General features: G+C 42.0%; 2 protein-coding genes across 2 annotated transcripts; both read left to right on the top strand.

Moving 5' to 3' along the window:
• Positions 1-424: 424 nt before the first annotated feature.
• zranb2 (zinc finger, RAN-binding domain containing 2) lies at positions 425-6,677 on the top strand. Its single transcript, XM_062555422.1, has 10 exons — positions 425-723; positions 1,966-2,018; positions 2,152-2,260; positions 2,524-2,606; positions 2,758-2,834; positions 2,928-3,083; positions 3,348-3,502; positions 4,303-4,389; positions 5,210-5,368; positions 5,581-6,677. Exons 1-10 carry the CDS (start codon positions 641-643, stop codon positions 5,636-5,638), a joined length of 1,020 nt encoding a protein of 339 aa, XP_062411406.1. The 5' UTR covers positions 425-640; the 3' UTR covers positions 5,639-6,677.
• Positions 6,678-7,796: 1,119 nt separating this feature from the next.
• On the top strand, positions 7,797-15,410 carry ptger3 (prostaglandin E receptor 3 (subtype EP3)). The gene is made up of 2 exons (XM_062555421.1): positions 7,797-8,711; positions 10,712-15,410. Exons 1-2 carry the CDS (start codon positions 7,833-7,835, stop codon positions 11,039-11,041), a joined length of 1,209 nt encoding a protein of 402 aa, XP_062411405.1. The 5' UTR covers positions 7,797-7,832; the 3' UTR covers positions 11,042-15,410.
• The last annotated feature ends 7,198 nt before the right edge of the window (positions 15,411-22,608 follow it).

A 22,608-nucleotide genomic window follows, 5' to 3' on the forward strand; every position in this document is an offset into this window, starting at 1 on the left:
GTGCAGTTTACAGTAAAAGTGCAAAGAAGTGCCAAATAGCCTATGGTAACAAAGTTGGCTTAATAGATGGTTGAATTAATGTAGACCTATCTTGAAAAAATGTCTTTGAGATCCATCGAACATGAGTCAAAGCAAATTCATAATAATAATAATAATAATAATAATAATAATAATAATAATAATAATGATAAAATAAAAACGTTCAAACCTCACCTACTAAAACCCAAGGGTCTCCAAACATTGTTCTTCGTTTATGCTACAGTTAAATCTAAAGAAATGACAATATGGACAGAGCCCTTATTAGACATTCTCTGATTTGGACTAGAAATTAATTGATTACTGTTATACCCACACTGACCACTAGGGACCATAAAAAAATTCTGGGTCCTGAGACGGTAGGCAATGACGTAGAAATTCAGTTGTGCTCTAGTGAGTTGCCTGTTTTGCATAATGCAATTTCTTTGTTGCCTTTGAACCTAGATTGGCTCTTTATTCATTTGGGGTTTCTCTGACTGAGGTGTCCAATGTGAGTGGAATAGATATTGATCTCTTGTGGTGTGAAACTATCGGGGTTGAAATAGTCATTAATTTTGGGAAGTCTGATCTTTTTCAACTGGAAATTCACGGACAACTATACGAAATGTTCTCCTCCTCGCCGCCCGAAAAAATGTCGGGGAAGAGTTTTCGAGTGAGCGACGGCGACTGGATTTGCCCAGATAAAAAGTAAGCATAAGTGACATGAACGAAGCAAGGCTATATGTGTCAGTAATATAACCTTAGTAGTGAATTGATGCGAAAAGGCAGCAGCATGGTTTGTTCACTGTTATGCTAGCTGACGGAAATGCTAGTTTACGTCGGCTAGCTATATCAGCTAGGCAGGACAAGGCCTTGACCCAAATTTGGAGGCAATCGTCTACCACCTCTCTGTTTTCTAAATATAAATGTCTATGTAATATGTGATCGACGACTGTACTTCTATCGGGTGAGTGAATGCAAAAACAAGTAATTCGATTGCTAACATTTAGATGGATGTCAAAAGGACTTAGTAGGAGAACTATCTTGTTGTGGTAGCAAGCTGTCACAATTCTGACTGATTAGCTCGCAAGCTAACTTCACGGGGGTTCCTCGCGCCTAGCTAATGCATGCGCAAACACTTCCCTTTTCTCGCATAATGAAATTCATTAATGAGTCTTAAGAACGATCCACTTTTCTAGCTAGCTGTTTGCCTCACCAGCTGTGTCAGGTTTGCAAACATTGTAGCATGCAATGTTAAAACCCAGTGCATCGTTAGCTGACGTGGTGCACGTTGACGTTAGATAACGAAAGTAATGTTAAGTGAAAAGTATTTCCTGTAACGTTAACCAAGTTCTCATAAACAAGCGAATTCTTCCACGAGATTGACGTTTGTGCCAGTTAAACTCCTAATTTGGAATCTCGTGCAGTTATGAAGTTATGTTATGTTTAAAGTTTTACATATCTGCCAAGAATGATCATTGGTTATGGAAATAACTTGGCTCGCCATCTCTGAACGTTAGCCACTTCATTAAGTGTCATCTCAACTCAAAATTACGCCAATACAATGTACGCCCTTTATCGGCTGGTTGTATTTATAACTAATGCCAACCCCTCGTCTTAACACGTCTTACGCAATATAATGTAATTGCTAGGAAGGCGAAAGAAGAGGTCTCAAACTATTTTAAATACTGTGTGGCCTTCAGACTGCTTGTTCCAAGTGGTCATGTTATGTTAAGATGGAATGTGGCAACTAGAAACAATGTAGCCCTAGGACTACGACCCATTAAACATTGAGAGACTCTTTATGGAGCCTACATAATCTCATGGCCTTTTTTTTATATTTAAGGGCATTTTATTCTCTTGCATCGAAACTCTTGGGAGTGTTTCTTCAAACTGTTTAAGACACCATGTGGTGGCAAAACAAAATAACCATGCTCTGTCTCTCCACAGATGTGGCAACGTGAACTTTGCAAGAAGAACCAGCTGCAACAGATGTGGAAGGGGTAAGTTACATGACTGCCACTGCATTTAAAAGGCCCCACATCCAGGCCACTTTTGGACTTCGTCATCATGCGGACATGTTAGAATTTGCTGATCGATAGTGTGTAATTGGACTTTGCTCTCTCTGTTGTACAGAGAAAACTACAGAAGCGAAGATGATGAAAGCGGGAGGGACTGAAATCGGAAAGACGCTTGCGGAGAAGAGCCGTGGCCTTTTCTCTGCCAATGACTGGCAGTGTAAAACGTGAGTAACACTGTAATTTTGTGCTTTTCTAGAGAGGTGACCATGAATGTTTGTTTAATTCTTTACACATTTGGCAAATTGCACTTCTACAAATCTACATGTTCATGAGGACACAAGGAAATTCAGGTAGTCAATGTGTAATGTTGAGGTAATAAAGTGAAGTAATAAACTTCATCTAAGGAAGTTTTCATTTTAAATGTTTTCTTTTCTCCTCTCTGTCTGTGTCTGTCTGTCTCTCTCTCTAACTCTATCTCTATATAAAGCTGTGGCAATGTGAACTGGGCCAGACGTTCTGAGTGTAATATGTGCAACACACCGAAATATGCTAAGCTGGAGGAGAGGACTGGTAAGAAGTAGTATTGCATTTGTATTATATTGTATTGTAGTGATCTTGTATTGGGTTGAAGAAAAATAAACAAGGAGTGTGGGGCGGGTTCTTACATAAAGCTCACATTGGTAAGTGCCTATCTGTTCACGGCTGAATTTGTTCTTTCTAGGCTATGGGGGAGGTTTTAATGAGAGAGAAAACGTGGAGTATATTGAGCGAGAGGAATCGGATGGGGAGTACGACGAGGTAAGCAGCCGAACTTGCACGGATTTTCTTAGTCCGTAGGTTTTGTGTAGACTTGCCTATTTAAACAATGACGTGTCCTGAAATCCCTTACAGTTTGGCCGTAAAAAGAAAAAGTACCGCAAGACTACGTCAAGCAACTCCAAAGAAAGTGAGAAAAAACCACCAGAGCCAAAACCCCGTGTGGAGGAGGAAGAGGAGGAGGAGGAGGAGGATGATGAAGATGGAGACCTTTCCAAATACAAGCTTGATGTAAGCAATATGCACAACACCACACTCTGAGACACAAAGGTGTGTGTACACACACACACACACACACACACACACACACACACACTCTCACTCACACACTTTTCCTCCATTTTAGCATTACAAGTTCTAACCTGCACTAATATTGATAAGCAGCATTTCATTGATGGCTTATCACTAACCAGAAGAAAACACTTCACTTAGTAGGTGAGGGCGGACCCAATTGAAAGGTTGTAGCATTTATTTGCGTGTTTGTTTTTGACCTAGGATGACGATGACGATGACGAGGCTGATTTGTCCAAGTACGATCTCGACGCCAGTGACGACGAGAAGCCGGCGGGGAAGAAGGGCAGTCCCTCGGGGTCCTCGCGCTCGCGCTCCTCCTCACGTTCGTCCAGCTCCAGCGCACGGTCCAGGTCCAGGTAAACGGGTACAGGTCAAGGGTAACGCGAGGAAAATGTCAGTATCAGCTCAATTTTCCTTCCCACGTTTTCCAACCACTCCCACTTCTCAATGTGGTATTTGTCTGAACTACCGTAATATGAGTTTGTTCTGTACATGTTTGTTTGTTTGTTTGTTTGTTTGTTTGTTTGGTCGCTTGTTTAGTGGCTTGTGTACTGAAGGGGGCACATGTTATGGTTATTTATTGTTTTAGTGTATGTATTTTGTTTGTTTGTTTTGTCAACCTTGTTGTTATAATGTGCCTGTGGCCTTTTTAACACAATGGTCCAGTGAATGCATCTATATTTGCGTTTTGCAAGTTAGGCGTTTTGCCTATTTTGTGGTACAATTAATGTGTCTCTCTTGTAGTGCAGGCACTTTTTTTCTTACATTTTTTCTTAATATAATGAATCATACATATGTTCTTGTATTGTGCTTTGCAATGTGAAATAGGCTGGGCTGTTGAGCAGCTACTGTGGGGAAATATCCTACGAATAGCACAAGGAATTTAACCACTTTCCTGTGCATGTCTGAAATAGTGTTTTATTTGTATAACTTTAGATTTGCACAAAATAGTGACACATACCATACCATGATTATAGGGTTTTTGTTTTCACGTTTTATGAAATGTTTTGGAAGAAGAAAAAGCCTAAAGCCCTTTTTTGTGGCTTATGTCACTGTCATACGTTTGATTGAGCGCTACAGAAAAATTTGGAAAATCTTGTTTTCTCTGTGTGCGTGCGTGTGTGTGTGTGTGCGTGCCTGCGCGCTTGTTTTTCAGGTCCCAGTCCAGGAGTTCATCCAGCTCTGGCTCTCGTTCCCGCTCGAGCTCCCAGGGCGGAGGCCGCCCTCGCAGGTCTAACTCCAGGTGAATGAGGTAGCGCGCTCTCCTGCCAGAGCGGAGCTGCGATCACCCGACTCTAGCCACTTTAAGCTCTAAAGCTCGATGGGGAGTCCGGGCCATGGGTCGATGATTGAAAATCTGGCCATGTTTTCAATTTCAGTAATGCCAGAAGCGCTACGGGAACTGTAATGGGAAAGTTGGCATAGTGCTACTGGAACTATGAATTCGTACAAGGGTGCTTTAATATATTGTCGCTTAAATGTCTCTTCCGGGTGGCCTTGGCTATTAGTTTTATGGGCCTTACTGTGATGGATGCTCTTCTTTTGTCTCTTGACCTCTAAGGAGGACAGAATACGTTTCTTTTCCGTGTTTAAAAGTCGTACAGCAAACAGTGTTCATCTAAATGTGCAATGTTTGGGAAACTAGAGTTGTCAAATTCCCTCATTACACTGACGTCACTGAAGTGTACCAGTATAGTCAGGGGACTTAGTTGTGGGTTAAAGTGTGTCCTGGTGAAGGGTTTCTGTTTTCTAAGGGCTGCAGTGGACACGTTCAAAACATGTCCCTGTCAGGAGGATGAAATCTTTTGGAATGTTGGCCTTTATGTAGAATACTTTAGGGCTGCTGGTGCTAATACTGATACGTTAAAGAAAGAAGGGGGGAAAAAAACGTACTCAAACTATTTATCAACGTAGTATGTTAGGAAATAAGTGGCTGCAACATCAACAGTCTCTCTTCGTATGTAGATCCTTATTGCAGTTGGTTATTGACCAGTAGGTTTACGACTTGCGTTCCTGCAGTGATTTTTCTAACGGAAGATTCTGACATATCCTCCCCCAAAAAGATCCAGCTCCAGGTCACCAAAGGGGTCTTCGTCCTCGAGGAAGAGGTCTCGTTCTCGATCCGCCTCCTCCTCGCCTGAAAGAGGGAGGAAAAGAAGTCGTTCCAGGTCATCGTCCGGGAACAGGAAAAAAAGGCGCTCTAGATCGCAGTCGTCTGAAAGGTTTGGGTTTCTGTGGAATACCAGATGGTGTACTAATTAGGTTTCCATTTACTTGTGTTCTATCCTGGTGGCATGGTCTGCATGTACAGTTCTTTGCATTTGTTACAGGGAAAGTTGTAATGTCCAACTCACTCACCCCCTCCTTGCTCTCTTTTTGTTTCTTTTCTTTCTTCCTCTTTTTTTTTTGGTTTTCTTTCTTGTCTCCCCTTTAGGCAGCGTGGCCTGTCGTCCGGATCCTCCCATTCTGGTTCAAGTTCAAAAAAGAAATGATTCGGAAAAGCAAACAGTATCATAGGGATCTCGTACATGCATGCTGATTAAAACAGAATTAAAAAAAAAAAAAAAAAAAAAAGACGCTGTCACAAGCATCAGATTACAGAACTATTCTCAGTCAAAATAAAAGTCAATAGCTTTTTATTAATTGTTTTGTGATCACACCATCTGCCTACCCATGAACAATGGCTTCCCATAAGCAACGAAACTTTCATGAAGTTAAAGCCTAGGGACTCATAGTGTTTAAAGCTGGTACAGTTGATGGCCTACCTCCTGTAGCTGGAGGCAAGTCCAAACCTAAAATGACCCATCATTTATAGCATCGGCAGTAATAACCACATAAGTCACCTTAACTTCCTGAATGGCAAACGGCTGAAATGAGATTTTTGATTGGGTGTGTATTTTTAGAACTGGGTTCTAGTGGCAGGATTTGTGTTTAATCTGGAGTGGCCTTATACGGAATCACATCACAGTGTCCATGCCAGGCCAGATCTGTTAAACTGTCAACTCCATATATGTGAACATAGTGCATACCAAGAGGCTGTAGTTTTACTGTCCGTCTGTATATTTGAGGTTTTAAGGTAAGTATTTTTTTCTTTAATTTTTGTCCCTCAATATCTCCTTTGGTGAAATGAAATTCCTGCTGTGAATGTTGTTGGGTTTTTTTGTTTCGTTTTTTGTTTTGTTTTTTTCTCACCTCCCTATGTTATGGAGTAACTCCTCTAGACAGTCTTGAATTAAAAATAACAAATCTGCAGTGTGGTCATTATAAACAGTAAGCCTACATATCATTTCCGTAGGTCGGGTCACCGGACTATTAAATTAATTTTTGTAACTCCCAAGTTTTAAGACTTTTCTTGGAAGCTTCCTCAGTCTTATTTTACAGTACGTAATGTATAGAGTAACAATTTGTCATGTCTAGACATATCTTTCTTTTTTTTTCCCTTGAGAGATGACGGGAAAAGTAGAATGTGAGAGATGTTCTGTTTGATTCTAAAAGCAGCGTTGTTATGTGAATAAAATCTTGTTAATCACACTTGGCAATGTCTTACCGTGTTTGCTTCTTCACATGATCGAGTGGTAGCTATAATAACCACTCTCTAGCGTGAAAACCTGTTATCAACATCCCCTGTAATGATACAGGCTTTTATTGTTAGTAAATTATAGACAATTTGACTATCTTGTCCTTCAGACACATAAAGATGCTGTCAATATAGAGTAGATTTTGATCAAATTAATTTTATTTAAGGTTGATTAAAAAGCGTGACCTATGCAGATTCAATTCAAGCACAATCACAGGCTGCAAAGGTAGGGTGCCAGAATGGCCCATAAGCCACCATTTTCCAACCTTTGGGTCGGCACCTAATGTGAGATCGCCTGGAATTTTGTAAAAAAAAAAAAATCTTACAATTGACCAGTGCGTTACATTAAACTACACATAGATTAAATAAATGATTAATTAAAAAAGAAACATTTAAAAACCCTTTAAGTTGGGTAACTATTTGGATCCTTCATCACAACCTGGCTACGTAAAAATAACCTTGCCCGCATGAGATGGGCTATTTGATTGACGTAATCATGCTTGATCAACGTTCCAAACAAGCAGCAAAACAACCAGACACGCAAAGATATCCGAACGAAATAGCTTGCTTGAACATTTGGGTAGGCTATCACTCTTGACTGGATGATGCATCAGATGTTGTGAATGATTGTGGTCGCAAACGTTTTGTGACATCAAAATAGGGTCACCTGCTTGCTTAAAAAGTGTATTGAACCCTGCAACACACCTATTTATTTTGTTAATTGCATTCATCGAGCTTTGTTGGTCCCTAAATGACTTGCTATTCAATGTGATCACGTTTACCTTGAAGGATTTAGGCTACTACTCTGTATCAGTGCTGTAAGCCTGTGTGAAAATACTTTATTAATTAAATTTGCCCGAAGGAGAATGGTGGGCCATTGGTTTGTCCAGTCTGAATTTAATTGAATTAATTCAACTTAAAAATAAAGAAGAGAAACTTTTCAGCCTGGCCACAGAAATTCATACAGCAAGAAATGCTGGCAAATAATTGTGTGTGTGGCCACGCCTCTGCGCACTGGCTATATAGCTGGCTGCGCGTAATGTACTTGGTTTCAGGGAGAAACTTGAGGGGCCAGTGAACGCAGCTGTCTTTGGTGAATGTAGCCATGTATGTGGGATGTACGTCGGTTAAGGATGACTTATCACAATTGCACATTTTTGAATGTCTTAAATAATCCCTCTGTTGGAACGATGCTGGAATCCAACGTATCCAAAACATTGCGCGAAGGCAATGTCACCAAAAACGCCAGCTGTGGATCAGTTTCTGTTGCTTATCCCATTACTATGATGGTAACGGGAATGGTTGGGAATTCTCTTGCATTGATGTTAGTTTATAGCTCTTACAGGAGAAAGGAAAATAAACGGAAAAAGTCATTTCTGCTCTGCATTGGTTCACTTGCGCTCACAGATCTCTTTGGACAACTGTTAACGAGCCCTATCGTGATTTCTGTTTACCAGGCTGACTTGAAGTGGGAGCGCGTTGACACATCGGGGAGTTTGTGTGCTTTCTTCGGGGTATGCATGACAACTTTCGGACTGTGTTCCCTCTTCCTTGCCAGTGCAATGGCAATCGAGAGGGCTTTAGCGATCACTGCTCCGCACTGGTATTCCAACCATATGAAGACTAGTGTAACCAAACAAGTGCTGGCAGTCATCTGGTGCCTTGTCATATTATTCGCCCTGCTACCCATTGTAGGTGTAGGGCAATACTCTCTACAGTGGCCAGGAACCTGGTGTTTCATCAGTACAGGGGACAGAAACATCTCGGGAAATGCCTTTTTTGCGTCCACATTCGCTGGCTTGGGTATATTTTCCCTCCTTGTAACTTTCTTCTGCAACATGGTGACAATACGCGCGCTTGTTATTCGCTGCAAAATGAAATCAAGCTCGTCTCAGACGTCCAAGCAATGGGAGCGCCTCACAACGGAGACCGTGATTCAGTTGCTGGGAATCATGTGTGTGCTTCTGGTATGCTGGACCCCATTACTGGTAAGTGTTATGATGGAGACGGTCTACTCCCCTTATTCGATAAAAAGTAAAGTCCAAGTTAGGTTGTATAAAATGTGCGCTATGTGTTTACATTAAATCCACATTTTCCACCAAAGAATATACTGTCTCTTCACACTATGGCTATTGTTGGTGGTGCGTGGTTTATTTGACCTTATCAGCTCTTTCCATGATAACGCACGAGATCAGAGCCAAAGAGGGCATAGCTCATAGTGACAAGGTATAACTGTGAAGCTAATCATTGTTGGAAAGTTCATTTCAAAATGATATAGTACTTCTAACGTTCTTCTGTAGGTTGGTTACCCAAGCATGTGTGCTGGAAGGAAGCTAGAGTTAATGTATGCCTGCATCTCTTAACATTCCTCGCTGTAGTTTTTAAATAGACGAGAGAGGTAACAGCAGGAAACATTCAGACCTCAGAGAATAATCTGCATCATGTCACTGGTAAAAGCTATATCTTAAGAAGTATTTAATGGCTAGACTGTTGTTTCTGGATTGCCCCCAGCTTGCATTCATCCCATCAAATGAGGAACTTCATATGGCATTCAGTAGCTTTTTCTGTCTTACATGAGCAATCTAGACTAGGTTATACAGCTGGGGTCATTATGCTGTATCCCAGCTGTATTACATTACAGCTTCAGATCATTTACAATTAGCTGGAGTTTAGAACATGTACAGTTTGATGGATGGTGTGATTTCGAATCTGTGACGCTTATGATGCTAAAACATCTATATCCACAAGTGCAGAGATTCTCTGTTTAAGGTTTAAGGATGGCCACCATGTTTGGTGATCCAGAGATTCGGTATCCCTATTGAAGCAAAAGCCTGTTTAGTCATAAGTGAAGCTGCTGGTCAAAGGTTGACTCAGTGTTCTTCAATAACAAAGTTATTATAAATAGTCACAAAGAACAGTCCCATGGGAAATGTTCCCTTGTAATAGCTTATAAATACAGAGGTTGTGTGTGTGTGTGTGTGTGTGTGTGTGTGTGTGTGTGTGTGTGTGTGTGTGTGTGTGTGTGTGTGTGTGTGTGTGTGTGTGTGTGTGTGTGTGTGTGTGTGTGTGTGTGTGTGTGTGTGTTGGGGGAGGCGGAGGGGGGGCAGAGTGCGCAGTGCGTACGTGTGTGTGCATGTGTTTCCACGTGTATGTGTGTGTTCATGCATGTATATGTGTGTCTGAGAGAGAGAGAGACTTTGGCAAAGACTCAGAATACTCAATACCAAACATCAATTAGAGACTGCTCAACAGTGTGTCACGTGTTGCAGTGGTAGGCTATTGTCCACTGGAATATCTCAGAATCTTGTTGACATGGCTCTGGTCAATTGGGCCTATGACCCTGTAGTCTTTCCAAAACATCACTGATGCATACATCTAGATAAGAATTCCCTGGAAGACTGAACACAGACTGAAAAGGGATTAAACAGACCTCAGCATGCATGCAAGGTTGACAAGGTTATTGTTCTAAAGATGATCGATTACTCAGCTGGGTTCATTTCAGTGGAACGTAGTTGTCATGATTGTAACCAAAACCAAAAGATTTTAAGTCTGGTTGTTTGTGAAAGGTAACCTAAGGTTTCTACAATAGAAAAGAAGAAGTTTCGGAACCAGTAACTGGAAGAGATAGTGAGTTATAGTGTTTGCATGAATCCTGTCAAAGTGAATAGCTGTGCCTTTTTAGCCCTGTTTGTTTATCTGTTTACTTTTCACTGTTGATAAACGATTTCTTTTGAAAAAGTGTATGGAAACAATGCCATTCAGAACTACATTGAGTGGATGGTCAAGGATTTGAAACATTAGGAAGTGCTTCTTGACCTATTCCACTGGTCCATCTATAGGAATGATTTCTTCCAGATTACAAAAATACTTTGTAGGCTACAAAATTATCAGTTGAATCAGTCGTGTGACTGGCTCTTTGACCCAGATGAAGCATTGCATGTCATGAATCTAACACCCTTGCGTGTGTGTGTGTCAATTCCTTCTGCAGATATTGATGATGAAGATGATTTATACGCAGACGTCTTCGCATTACTGCAAGCAGCCAGCCGGTGGCTTTGCTCCAAGTCGAGACATGCAGATGGACTGCAACTTCTTCCTCACTGCCATCCGTCTGGCTTCGCTCAACCAGATTCTGGACCCCTGGGTCTATTTGCTGCTGAGGGAAGTCCTTTTGCGGAAGTTTTTCCAGGTGACAAACGCCGTGTCCAACTGCTCCATCGACGGACGCAAGGAGACGCCAACAGCACTGGATGCCCTAAACAAAAAGACCCTTGATGCCGAAACAGCGCAGGGGCAATGGAAAGACCAAAAGGAATAAGCTGACCAAGAGAGACACCTGCAACAAAAGTCATTATGGTGCCTTGGTAAATGTGCCATTTTTTTTGCCAGTGTTGCAATCTTGTCAAACTTAAATTTCAAGAGCTGCGGAGATCCAGTCATTCAGAGTAGTTGGTGCTCTGGTGCTTGACTTGAGTGCATGCCTGGTGAGTGCTCCTGTCATACGCGTCGACTGTGAGAGGGAACTGCTGCACTGGAGGTGAGATGAAACGACCATGCCAGCACTTAGACACTAAAACCAAACAGCAACTTGTAAAGTTGACCTGCCGTGGTCAATATGTTAAAAGGGATTTCACACATGGTTGCTCAATTACAAATCTTGCCAAGCAAGAGTACTGTTGATGCCAAACATGAATAGACTCTCCTCGATCGCAGCTCTCAAGGACTTCAGAGTATAACAGTCAGAAGTTCAGACTTCATGCCAACGTCAGTCAGATTGTAATTCAACTGGCAATGCATTGGGGCCCAAGCATCCGCACAGATCTGCACAGATCTTCCTCCTCCCAACACTGCGTTGTCTATGTCTGTGTGTCTGGCCAAATTCTTCATTTCAAGGGGGGGACCTGTTGAAGTGAACACTGGTGGTCCACAGTTCTAGAAGGGCTGCGGAGGTGGTGGTCGCCATGGTGCTGGTGGCTGCGGCTCCAGGCTGGCGGAGAGCCAAGGTCCAGGCCATCCACGCAGGACAACGTGCAGTGACATCTGGCCTCCTGCTCTTCTGCCCTCACGTAACCCCCCCCCCACACACACACACACACACACACACACACACACACAGCTGAGCTGACGGCAGAGCAGATGTGCCAGAGCTGGCCTGCATCAGGGCCACGTCTGAGCCAAGCCTGGCATGCATCTTGCCCAGAGATCTGCTCTGTAGGATTGGTCATTACCAACTGACTGGGTCTCTATAAGGGCATTGGGGCTATACGAGAAATTTGCCAACTAATGACAATTAATCAGCCTTATCTGACATGTTCTCTTTATGTTTTTGCACCAAATGGTTCATAATAATATGGTTTGATGCAAAACAATACCATTATATCATTTATAAGCTAGTGTGAACAGAAATGTCTTTTAATGGCAGTTATTTGATTGTGGATTTTAATCACATTTTTCTCTTCAACAATGTTAATTCTCAGTTGATGAGTTGTTGACGCTCCAGTGCTTTAGCACAGAATCTACTCGTAACAACAGAAGTACAGTGCCATATTACAGTGTGTGAACCGGTCTCACCCAAGCATGTAAACAACACAGTACAGTGATATACTAATAAGTCTGTGACGATCAGGCTTATATCAATAAGGGAAAGCTGTGTACAGACTGTTATGAGATTTGGAGTTCATATTTATGATTGATTTGTTTGTTTAGTGTTGTTTTTGTTGCTTCTGATGTTGTTTTTTTATCTGAGGTATCTGCTGAGTTTCCTTCAAAGCTAAGGGTAATTTACAGCCTGGCTCGTCATCACTACTTTAGTTCATTACCACTCTCAGCATAATGTTATATCAGCCCAAGAAAAGCTAGATTGGGCATTCTGCATTCTTCAGACTGGCTAGCTATAATGAACTCAAAGGGATCTTTTCTATAATGTAAATATTTAGGGTTTTTTGCAGTGTTACGCTTGCCATTGCTAAAAGGACTTTCATTAAGATGACATGAACATATCACAGATCAGTGCATTGCATCTTTGCATATGATATACATATTGCCTTTTCAATGCAGCCAAAGTCTGCATTGGCAGTGACGTTTTCAGCTTTGGGCTGATTGTGTCTCATGGAGTCATAAGAGAGCCCTGTGTGTTACAGTTTGATATTAGCTCCCATCTAAATCACCAGTCAGTTCCAGTGGGCTGTAATGACACGGTTATTGTGCCAGGCTGGTGTTAAATGAGGTTTCTGTCTGTGCCATGAGGCTAATGTCATTTATAACTGAGCAAGGTATTCTTCTTCCTTATCATCAATTCACTTATGCCATGGTGGGCAGGTTGTTCAGTCAGAGCAGGACATTGAATGTATCTTGTTAAAGCTTACTTATAAGGCACTACCTCGCTGCCTTAACTCTCTGTCTCTGTGTCGTGCTGTCCTGTGTCCCTCGACTGTTAGAGTTCAGAGAATGAGTTTCACAGTTACAAATCATTCAAGTGGCGTTGTATTCATGACTTTGAAATGGAAAAGATTGCTGTGTGTTGTGTAGCCATCATTAGCAGTTTACATGCTTAATACCCAGAGCCTAAATAGTCATCCTACTGAATTTATGAAGGAACATTTCCGCAATAACGAAGGTATTAACATAATCTTGGGGGTTTTATTCATGCACTTTTCCCATACTTTTCTAGTAGCAGGTTTTTTTTATAACAAGGAGTTCTGTAGAGGATAATGATTTGCAAATAGATGTAATGATGCTGTGTTTGATTTGCACATCGCAATCCTGGCATTCATGATTGAAATGAGCCGGAAGCATCACCAGTCAGCTCATGACAGCACTGGGTGTCATTTTGGCTGAGCTCATTCTAACAGAAGACAGCAGGAAGAGTGAGTGTTCTGTTGGGGGTATTAGGATGGCGGACTGTGTAGTGCTGTTTGAGGCACTCAGTGACTGAGTCTTGTTCTAATGAGGAATGGGGTGCAGGGAGCCCAGCAAGAAAGAAAGTTTTGTCCATCAGGCCCACTGTGCGTGCGTGCGTGCGTGTGTTTTTGCCAGCCTCAGCACGTGTCCATAATTGCCAGACGAAGTTCGGAAACACTGTGGACTGGTAATTATGTCATCGTGCTTAGTTAATGACAGCATCCTGGAACACCAGAGAGAGCAGTCACACCACATCAGGAGGCTGAACCAGATCTCCCACAGCACAGACACACACACACACACACACACACACTGATCTGGAGGCTCTGAGCCAGATCTCTGTCAAAGTATTTGTGCTCACCCCTTCACACACACACACACACACACAGATAAGGAGACTGTCAGAGCACTCGTGTTCAGTCCCATAGCACACACACACACACACACACACACACACACACACACACACACACACACACACACACACTGTGCCAGACTCTGAAACAGATCTCTGTCAGTGCACTCATGCAAAGAGCAGAGAAGCAGGTTACCCTCATCATCATAAGTCAAGCCTGAATCCCACTGGCCAATCACAGGGCTCAAAATAGCACCATGAGGTTGTCGCTTTATTTTATTCTATGTTCATGTGGTACGTAATTATTCTTTTTTTTTTATGTATTGTCTTTAACATATTTATATCATTTGTATTTTTGCTTGAAACAACTTTGTTGTCACAACATATTGCTGTGAAATAGCTTGAAATGATTGTAAACTAATTTATTCTAGTATTGTATAAAAGTGTGTATAAAGTCTACATGCACATATTGAACTGATCAATATGGAGTTCATTACCTGAGGTCCACTGACATTTACTTGGTGGGAAAAAATAAGTAAAGTAAAAAGAAAAAAAAAAAACCTCCAGTGGACATTTTGATCTCTTGGCCTTTATATCTGGACGTGCAACATGTGGGTGCTCTTTCAGAAAGTCCTCCTAGACTCCTGTTTCTGTGAACATGCTTTGAATGCTTGTCAGTCAGAGGTCGAGTATCAGGTGCACTGAGCAAAGGGAGGCGGGGTTCAAGCATGGGTGTGCACTGTGCATGTATGCAACAAGGACTGATAACGATTGCATGTGATACAACCAGCATACTGTCATCCATTTGATGTGTCTTGTGAATGTGCTTGACTGATGCCTTATCATGAGGAATCCGGTCACTCCTGTAGGATACTTCAGGGTATTGTTTTTTGAATGTACTGTTGTAAAAAAAAAGAAATGTCACTACTGTGACAAAAACAAAAACTTACCACGAGATGTGTTTTACTTTTCATGTAAAAAAGAATCCTTCCTTATTCAATGATCACTGCTCTTGTACTGTGAAAAATGGGTCATTATGGCATCTTTGCAAATGTCTGTTTTTGCTTAAGTCACTTTGTTCTAATTCTTTGTGTCTGTACTGTTTTGTTCCCCAACGCAGCAATGTAATGACAGAATTTGGTTATGGCTCTAATTCTATTTCGCACCGGCCTTTGTGGCTGTGTTGTATTGGTCAACAAAGCACATTTAAGGGCCAGTGTAATGGCAGAATTGTCTGTTTTGACTTTAATTCGGTTAACACGATGGTAATTGATTTTGTGTCAGATTTTGTAGACTATTGGCTTGGGGGTGAAAACAATTTGCAGATGATGCACTACTAGCCAACTACCTTCTCACTGAAATACAATGTCATTCGCTGTGTCAAGCCATGTTTGTCCTACAGTCTCTGTCAGCTATTAAAATATAAATGAAATGTAAATGTGATGTGATTTATGTAACATGAATTAATGATAGTTTAAAGGAAACAGAATGTTCCCTCTGCACTGCACAGCCCACATAGTCATAATGACCCCGGTGTTCTTATGAGTCAGACAGAGATGAGGCATATGCTCCATCAGAGTAATTATTCGAGACTAAGCCATTCTTTCAAACACAAAAGTGTAAACATATTTGTGTCACTCACTCACAGCACACTCTCTGTTCTCCAGAACCCACTTAACAAAAAGAAATAATAATGAAATAATAAGTCTGGAAAGTCTTGTAAAGTTTGCTTGGCAAGCTTGTTTTCCAGTGAGCGTGATACACAGCTGTTGAAATATGAGCTTTTGGAAATTGAATTTTTAACTGCAGGTGATATCAATAACTTACCGTAAATGAATAAAGAAATAAAAGTCATGAGCACCAAACTACGCTCAAATAGACAGGGCAGTTTTATGAAGTAATTTTCCCTAGCTGGAAAATGAAGCGCATCAGACTCTTACCTGCGCTGCTGCTCTGTTAAAGGATTACTGATTTACAATTTCTGCTCTGCTCATAGATGAGTAGGTTTCAGTTCATATTCAGTGTGACGAAGTGTTTCCATCTCAGGTTGAACATCTTGTACTGCTTTAGAGAAGCATCATAATAATTGCCTTGGCTATGAAACCACGATGGGCAATATCAGGCAGTCAGAGAGCCCAGACTGACAATTTGGAAGCCATCTTATTCATGTACAGTACCACCCCAATTAGACTGTTCCCGCTTTATTTAATTCACAGCATGAACAATTAACCAGCTTATCTTTACTTCTATTAACAGTATCTGTATAATGTGCATTCATTACCAGGCCAAATTCTACATTGGTTTAATTGGTTTAGAGAACAAAGTACACTCAGAAAGCACGATAACTGAATCAAATATTAAAGATTTAGAGATATGACTCCTCTGAGGAGTACTGGAACATTCACAAGGCTACAGGGCTGACCTGACAGTGACCTTAGAATATCCCGATAATTCTTGACAGACCCCTCAATCTTTGGGTTGGCTTAGTGACAGCAACCCTTCTCTTTGAGCCGAGCATCAGGGTACGGCTACACTCAAGCCCAAACCCTTTGGTGTCTGACATGTTTTGAAAATACAACTGGGAACGAGTTCTGGAAACTCCGGAGAAAGTCTTCTATTCTTTGAAGCTTACAATGTGTATACTGTACTCTTGCTTATTTATATGCACAGTGAGGTTTTCAATAGACCTAATTTAGGATAGTTGTTTCCCTGTGTCTCATAATATTGACAGTCTAATTCTTCCAAGGGAATTATGTTGTTGTACTGGGACTCAAGGCAGATTCCTTGTCTATGAGGCCATAGCTCTAGGTGTTGTTTGAAGATAACATTAACAGCAGTTAATTTCAAACACTCAGTCACCTTGTGTGAGATTATCCCACTGGGGGAGAACATAATTGAATTAGAGATACCACTTATCATTTTCAGGGACAGAAAGGTTATCACGATCAGTGCCCTTCACATTTATTGGCTGCCCATGAAGTTGACTAAACAGAGTAATACAAATTCATATTTTGTGAATTTACCGGGATCTGACAATGAGAACAATGAGGGGAATCCAACCTTGAAGAAAAGCACATTTATCTAGCATCTTTTTTCCAATTTGTATTTAACTTCTAAAAGTTAATCAGAGTGAATGTTTATTGACATTCTAGTAGTTCGTTGGGGTGGATGAATCCTTAAAAGTTGGAGAGAAAAGTTAATGTACTGTAAGGAGCGATTTGCCAGAATTGTAAGACAATGCTTTTACATCTGTAGCTAGAACATCCCCCTCCACACACACACGCACCCACCCCCACACACACACACACACACACACACACACACACACACACACACACACACACCCACACCCACACCCACACCCACACACACACACACACCACACACACACACACACACACACACACACACACACACACGCCAAGCACCAAGAAACCAAGCTACATGGCCAGGAGTCAGAACACATGGTAATCACATGGTAATCACCATGGAATGTCAGTCTGGCCGCATGGCACTAAGTGAACCTTGGCTGATAAATGAGGGCGCAAGACTAGACCTGTCCCATCCGCAGCCTGGTAAGTGACCACGTTTAATTGCATTAGTCAAAAAGTAAACATTTTCAGTCTGCTGCCCTGGGAAAACAACTGGATGTGCGGACACACAAAGCACTCAGAGATCGTCATAGTAACACTGCCGCCCAGTTGCCATGGTGGGTGAGGCGAGGCCGGTCATCTCTCTTCTAACCACGCCGGTGTAAACAGCAAACACACAGCTGGCTTCTGCCTTCCCTCCGGACACAGCTGATGAAGTGATACTGTAGTCTCTCTTCTCCAGGAGCGCAGCTGTCTCAGATAAATGTCACAGTATTCATCCTCTCTTTGCATTTCATTCAGCCATTTCAGATAGTGCACTTCATTTTATGATCGGCAATTAAACATGTCATGCCATGACAAAAAACATGCACTTTATGACAAACAGGTTGATTGTTTCATCTGACATTAAAATGACAGTAAAAACTGCCACTGGACGTTACAAACATAATGTTCTCTCAATATGTGGTGAACATTATGTGTGTAACAACATCTTTAAATATATGAATTGTGAAAGATTCATATAGCTGTTTGTTTTGCATGACATTCACTTGTTTCTTTAATATGTAGGAAATCAGGAAGCAAATCTGTTGTGATATTGAGCCAGAGTGGTAATTCTTACTAATTCAAGTAGTAATGGCATTTATGACTGTTTCTCAGCATTTGTTGAGGTTCTAGGTTTTTGATGTTGTTTCATTCTTCAGATGGCAGAGAGGATCAAACAGACACAGACACAGAGGTGAGAAACAAACAACAAAATGTCTTTTTCCATCCATCTCATCCCAGATCTGTGGGCAGTTCAGACCAACTAGCCTTTCGAGTAGGTTCACTTTTCATGCATATTTGATGAATTCCAGTAGGTTTCTAGAAAACAAATGTGGTTGCTCGATATTAGAAATGGCCTGTATCGGTACATAAATATTGCATTAATTAGTAATTACGGTGTATGTCTTGCATAGTAACATTATGCACTTTGTGTAGGTGGTATGTGGTTTGCATAAATGATGATGTACTTTCATGCTGTACGTCGTACACTGTACTTATGTCATAATTACCGAGATTATATTCAAAGTCAAGTCAAAGTACATAGTGAATACGGCTTCTCACAATAAAATGCGGCCAAATGAAGGACGTGGTTTATAACTTTTGTCAAGCTCTCCACAAACGATGCTCACCGAAGAAAAGCTGGAAATTTATAAACGTTGCGTTGAGAATACAGGATTGTACTGGTCGTAAATCCACTGGGTTCAAACGGCCTGAGATGTCTGATTGTAAATCTGCTGGGTTCAAACCTATCATAGATATTATCTGCACTATGTCTCTGAGCTGTTTGGCAACATTACAACTCGGCACTTCTCTGCTTATAAAGTCTTTTTACGTTAGATTTGATCCGTGTCCTGACTCTCTCACTGTCTTAGTCAGCTATCGCAGCCGTGTCTGAGAGGAGAGATGGGTGGAGAAAATCATCAAATCATGAAAGCCCCATGAAACCTCCTCTGCTGCCTTCTGGAGCAGCACCAAAACAGCATGTGCTCAAATAGATCTTATTCCAAGCTCAGTTTATGTCACCAAAAGCAACATAAAAAGGAGAAATAACTTCCTGAGAGTCCTGACCTCCAGTCACTCTGCCCTTGGGTTCTAGGGACCTACTAATGGAAGCTTCCGGAGTTTTGATTTATCCTGACTGTGTCAAGCTAGAAGTCAAGGTGGATACAGATTGGTAGGCAGTGGAAACATTGAGCTATTCCTTCATCTTGTGCAGGATCCATTCTCTGAGGGGTCCTCATGTTTTTCAGCTCCTTTAATCCCACATGTGAGGCTGAAACCTGCTGGATTAGACGGCCCACTGCCCCTCGCTCGCTGCCCCTTGTGATTGAGGAACCGTGGACACCTGCCGTAAGTCCGGTTTAATTGGACGCGCCCGCTAATGAGCAGGAAGGGAAATGGAGCAGAATCGACAGCTTAGCCCGTCGTTAATATACCGGGGGCCGGGGCAGACGCCAGGGTCTGCTGAGCAATTAGATCTGGGTGTTAAGAGGTCCGCACACGTGCAGCTCCATCACGTCTGCCTTTCTGATGCTCCTCCTCTGTGCTGCGCTGCGCCGCTCTCAGGAGGCAGTGCACGCTACTGCTGAACCCCAGCACAGAGCACCGTCAGCGCTTTGGAGCAGTGCAGTGCATGCACTCACACTCGCACTCACACTGGCTTCTGCTGCGCTACAATACTTGGAGACATGATGCATAGGGTGACAAGTGGTGTGGCTCTGACAAGGAGGAAATGTGTGTTGAAAAAAGAGGGCAATAAAAGTTTCACTCAGTTTCTCCAGGAAGTTTCTCTGGAGGGGGCGGATGGTGGTGGTGGGGGGGTTGGGGGTGGGTGGGGGTGAGTGCGGTAACCTTCATGCCCCTTTGAAGCCCCGTGGAGAACAATATACTCGGGCATTATTTATTCACTATTGCGTGATTCATAGGAGGACACACTCAAACCAGGTCCAGACAGAGGTTTTCCAGCTGAGTGATCACCCTACACATATAAACAATAGTACCAGTTATAGAGTAAGTGAATAGAGATGTGACGAATTTCTCTCACACTGAAATGAGTCAGAAACTTGAGTGACTTTAATAAGCCTCTGTCCTTACACAATGTATGCCGGTACTACTCAGAGAGTTCCAGCTGTTTCCCAAACGCTCACGGCTAAAGTGTGATGATTCAGAGAGCTCTAGTTGTGTCCCCAGGTTTTGGAACATTAACTGGAATTGGATCCCTGTGTGCTGCTTGGAGATCCTGTGTGTTCCGGCTCTTGTTTTCTCATTAGCAGTTGGGAAAAACACCCAGGCTGACCCCACGTGACCTACAGTGTGGCATCTCTCTTTCCCTCTATTTCTCTCTCTCTCTCTCTCTCTCTCTCTCTCTCTCTACAGTGCAGTGTCTTGACTCCATCCATGACCCCGATTGACCCCTGGAGACAGCACTGGACCAGAGAACGATGTTAGCCGCAGCAGGCCTTGCTTTAACGCACGTGGTCAGTAAATAGATTTTCGGTGGCGTCTGGAGCAGTGACCTTTAAAACAGGGACATGAGCCTGCTGACATGTTGTGCTGTTATGGGTATATGAATAGACGTGGATCAGCTTGGCCTCCTGTTCAATCTTGTGTTATAAACATTTGGTATGAAACTTTAATGATTATTGAGATGACGCTTTCAAAGTCATCTGTGGTGCTATTAGTGGTATGAGTCAAGGACATGACTGGCGACTGATGGAAATATAATCAACATTAAGTCAAGAATATTGAATTCAATTTAATCTTTTTTCCTGTAAGTTCTGCAAAATAATTATAGGCATGCTTTATACACACTGAGTAACCACATCCTCACAGACAGAATTTCATAGAACTTTCGTGCACACACACTCTCTCTCTCTCTCTCTCTCTCTCTCTCTCTCTCTCTCTCTCTCTCTCTCTCTCTCTCTCTCAAACGCACACACACACACACACACACACACACACACACACACACACACACACACACACACACACTTCCTTCTTGCTTTTTTATAAAAGCCAAGACAAACTTGAACCTCAAGACTCGACTATCTCTTCTCCTAATGATGACCCTAATCTCTTGGGTGAGAGGAAATTGCTTTTTGAACATACAGTTTATCTCTATTCCAAGTTCACATTAGCCTCTCCGTCCTCTAAGGCAACGAAGCTTCAGATAGAGGCTATCATCTGTGGCCAAAGAGTAAAACGCGTCTGTAATCCTGTTTTAAGACAATGAGACTTCCTCCGGCACAGCTGGCTTAGCGATGCTAACAGTTGTGGCATGTGGCACCCTCTTCTCCATGTCTGTGTTGTCAGGGGTGTTTATCAGTGAGAAGAAATGATCGAATGCCTCTTACAGACTCACTAATAACAGGCCTAGGTTATGGCAGAGTGTGAGAGGCACATCGATATGCCATGCCAAGAATCATCACCACCAAAGGCAGATCTGCTCCAGTCCCTCACCAACATCTCTGAACAGAGTTACTGATAGCTATGGGGAGTAAGCAATGAGTCATTTATGGTATTTGGCTATTGATCATTGATATTACATTGACATTATTGTTTATTATTGCCATTTTCCAATCTTATAAACATCTTAAAACTGTTCACTGTTGATTTGTAACTAATTGTTTTTATTTGTGAGTTGCTTTGGACAAAAGTATCTATACATTATGGTCATCATACAACCATAACCATAGAACTATACCCATAGAACTATAACCATAAAATTATAACCATAGGATTATCCAGAGACAGTCAGTCAGAAGAGATATCCCAGGATAACATGAACGGTCATTCAGTCAATTTGAGAATGAAATCTGGCACTTTGATTTCATAAATGTAGAAACTTTACACCAGAGCTTACATCATCCTTTTTGTTGTTATTTTCCATTGTTTGGTTTCTTGCTAGTCTGTAAAACACGTGCTCTGTGCTTGAAAAGTGCCATACAAATAAATCTTGTTATTATTGGCAGACTGTTGTGTGTTTGTTTATTTATTTATGAATTTGTTTAATTCTAAAGCTGCACATGTTCCCGACCTCTCTGAGCAACCAGCTAATTTGATTTGTAAATGGGTCACTGTCATAGCATCACCATGGCGGTGTAGACTCTTTTAGTGCTCAATCTCTCAAGTGTCAGTGCTTATGAACTCTGGCCAATCTCATGGCAATCTCCGTGTTCAAATGACATACAATGGAGGGAATGATTTCTACTGAGGGAGGCCAGGCACAGGACAGACAGCACTGAATGACCGACTAAAGGCCTCGAAAAGGAAGGCTGAGGTGATTTAATTGTCCATGTTGACAAAGTTGCCGTTATCGTTTGATCCTACAGTCAGATAAACTCTGACTCTTGGCAGGACAACTCTCAGCATTATCTCATCTGGTTGCTTGGATGTCTTCCCATTACACCTCCGCAGAGTGGAAAACCTTCAGGGAAGTTCAACGATGCCAGATCCGACCTCGCACGTGGGTGTTGGTTCTGACCTTGAGCAATT

The sequence above is a fragment of the Sardina pilchardus genome, chromosome 15 (genome assembly GCF_963854185.1).
Source record: "Sardina pilchardus chromosome 15, fSarPil1.1, whole genome shotgun sequence".
Taxonomy (NCBI): Eukaryota; Metazoa; Chordata; class Actinopteri; order Clupeiformes; family Clupeidae; genus Sardina; species Sardina pilchardus.

Bases quoted from the DNA above. Each gene is read 5' to 3' on its own strand.
- ptger3 (XM_062555421.1), top strand. From the start codon at position 7,833: ATGTGGGATGTACGTCGGTTAAGGATGACTTATCACAATTGCACATTT. The intron at 8,712-10,711 runs GTAAGTGTTATG...TTCCTTCTGCAG, and splicing joins TATGCTGGACCCCATTACTG to ATATTGATGATGAAGATGAT.
- zranb2 (XM_062555422.1), top strand. From the start codon at position 641: ATGTTCTCCTCCTCGCCGCCCGAAAAAATGTCGGGGAAGAGTTTTCGA. The intron at 724-1,965 runs GTAAGCATAAGT...GTCTCTCCACAG, and splicing joins TGGATTTGCCCAGATAAAAA to ATGTGGCAACGTGAACTTTG. The intron at 2,261-2,523 runs GTGAGTAACACT...CTCTATATAAAG, and splicing joins AATGACTGGCAGTGTAAAAC to CTGTGGCAATGTGAACTGGG.